Below are 1,745 nucleotides of genomic sequence, written 5' to 3' on the forward strand. Positions count from 1 at the left end.
GGACTAACTTTGTTTTGCAGGAAAAGGGAGTTTTCTGGAACAAGGTGGTCCGGGCGCCCGGAGGGGATCCGGGCGCCCGGAAAGCAAATTATATCCAGCCAAGTCGTCGCCACGTGGAGCATCTCGGTTTGAGCAGTTACGTCACATTCCAAGCGCCCGGAAGGAATCCAGGCGCCCGGAGCAACATATAAAAGAAGCCCCAGGCAGGAGCTTCAAAAATCAATCAACATATCTGAGAACTCCTCTACTGCTGGTCCTGCTGGCCAAAAGTATTCGATGATGTTAAAAAGACTTGGAATTCATACTAAACCAGCACTATTTCCTCGTAGATGTATTTTGATTTTTTCTATAACTCTTAAAATAACATTTATAATATAATTTTAATATCATTGATAATACACAGATTTACATTCAGAAGACTCGGAAGCCGCTAACTCACCCGAATCGTCCATACTCTCGCTCGCCTGATCTCCTCCCTCGACGACGTCGCCGCCGGTGCTCGAAGCCGATCCCTCCACCAACTCCGCCCTACGACGATCTTCCGACACCCTCCTCTTGCTTCTCTCCCTATCCTGTAAATCCTCCGAACGCCGATTCTCAACTCTGTTCCTCCTCGGCCTGAACTTGAAGCAGCAAGCCGACGTGAGGAGAAGCGCGAAGAAGACGTTGAGCGAAGTCCACAAAGAGAATGTCCACCTCCATCGGTTCACCAGCTCCTTGGACCAAGGGAGCTGCGATCTCATCAGGAGCTCTGATTCGTAAAGCTGTGGCAGATCCCTAGTCCCGGCTTTCGGCTTCAATCTCACTCTGATCGAGCCGCTCCTCTTTGCTCTGCTTTCCTTGTATCTCAGCACCTCCATGCTCATCTCCTGAGTCTCACTGGAAATCCCCAGCAAAAGAGGGATACTCATGAACAACGTCCGCATTAGCCTCACCGGGAAGCTTCGGAATCGGAGCATGCAGGGACGGCTCGACGCTGCGATTATTTCTCCGGTCGAGGAAATTACTTCGGCTTGTACCTTCAACCAATCCAATCCGGTATCAGACGAACATATTGAAGAAGAAAGAAGAAGAAGAAACAGAGGTTATGGGACCTGGAAGACGCCGATCAGGAGATTGTAATCAGACTCAGGCAGCAGGATAAGGAGCGAGACCGTCACTGAGTGTCCCGGCGGCACCGCCCTTCCTGAGTGCCACGTGCCGCCGGCCAGCGCCACGGACGCGGTGGGGTTCGCTTCCGTGTAGTCGAGATGCAGGGGGCGGCGCAGCAACACTGGCTCCTCCGCCCACATCCGAACTAGCGCGACGCCGAGAAGGAGCGAAATGAACAAGAGGGCTAGCAGGAAGGTCGCCGCGTAGAGGGCTCCGAGGAGGCCGAGGGCGAAGCGGCGGGCGATGGCAGCAGCGCCGCGGACGACGCGGGCGGGGATCTCACGGGTCTGGAAATAGAGATAGAGGAAGGGGGAGACGAGGGAGAGGAAGGAGGAGGCGATGAGCTCGGCTTGGAAGGCGACCAGCTGCGCCAGCCACCCGGCAGGGAGAGTCAGGAGGTCCTCGTCGTCGAACCTGATGGCGTCTTCAGTCATCGACCGCCGATGGCTTTTGCAGAAGTTGGCATCCATGGCTGATCGGTGGACGGCGGCGGCGGAGTGGTGGCGGAAAGCTAATAAAGGAAAAAATAACGGCCGGGTGGCTCTTGTGCATGCGGCATGGTTGACAAGTTGCACTGCGGTCTCCTGGAAAAT

At 54.9% G+C, this 1,745-nt stretch overlaps 1 protein-coding gene across 1 annotated transcript; it reads right to left on the reverse strand.

Annotated features, from left to right (window-relative positions):
- Nucleotides 1-386: 386 nt before the first annotated feature.
- On the reverse strand, nucleotides 387-1,622 carry LOC122050601 (seipin-1-like). The gene is made up of 2 exons (XM_042611495.1): nucleotides 1,095-1,622; nucleotides 387-1,019 (listed from the first exon to the last, which is right to left on the reverse strand). The coding sequence occupies exons 1-2, from the start codon at nucleotides 1,620-1,622 to the stop codon at nucleotides 387-389; spliced, it is 1,161 nt and encodes a 386-aa protein (XP_042467429.1).
- Between the last annotated feature and the right edge of the window lie 123 nt (nucleotides 1,623-1,745).

Source organism: Zingiber officinale, chromosome 3A (assembly GCF_018446385.1).
Source record: "Zingiber officinale cultivar Zhangliang chromosome 3A, Zo_v1.1, whole genome shotgun sequence".
NCBI lineage: Eukaryota > Viridiplantae > Streptophyta > Magnoliopsida > Zingiberales > Zingiberaceae > Zingiber > Zingiber officinale.

Excerpts from the sequence above, each read along its gene's own strand:
- LOC122050601 (XM_042611495.1), bottom strand. The coding sequence starts at position 1,622 with ATGGATGCCAACTTCTGCAAAAGCCATCGGCGGTCGATGACTGAAGAC. Across the intron at positions 1,020-1,094 it reads TCCTGATCGGCGTCTTCCAG|GTACAAGCCGAAGTAATTTC; the intron begins GTCCCATAACCT and ends GATTGGTTGAAG.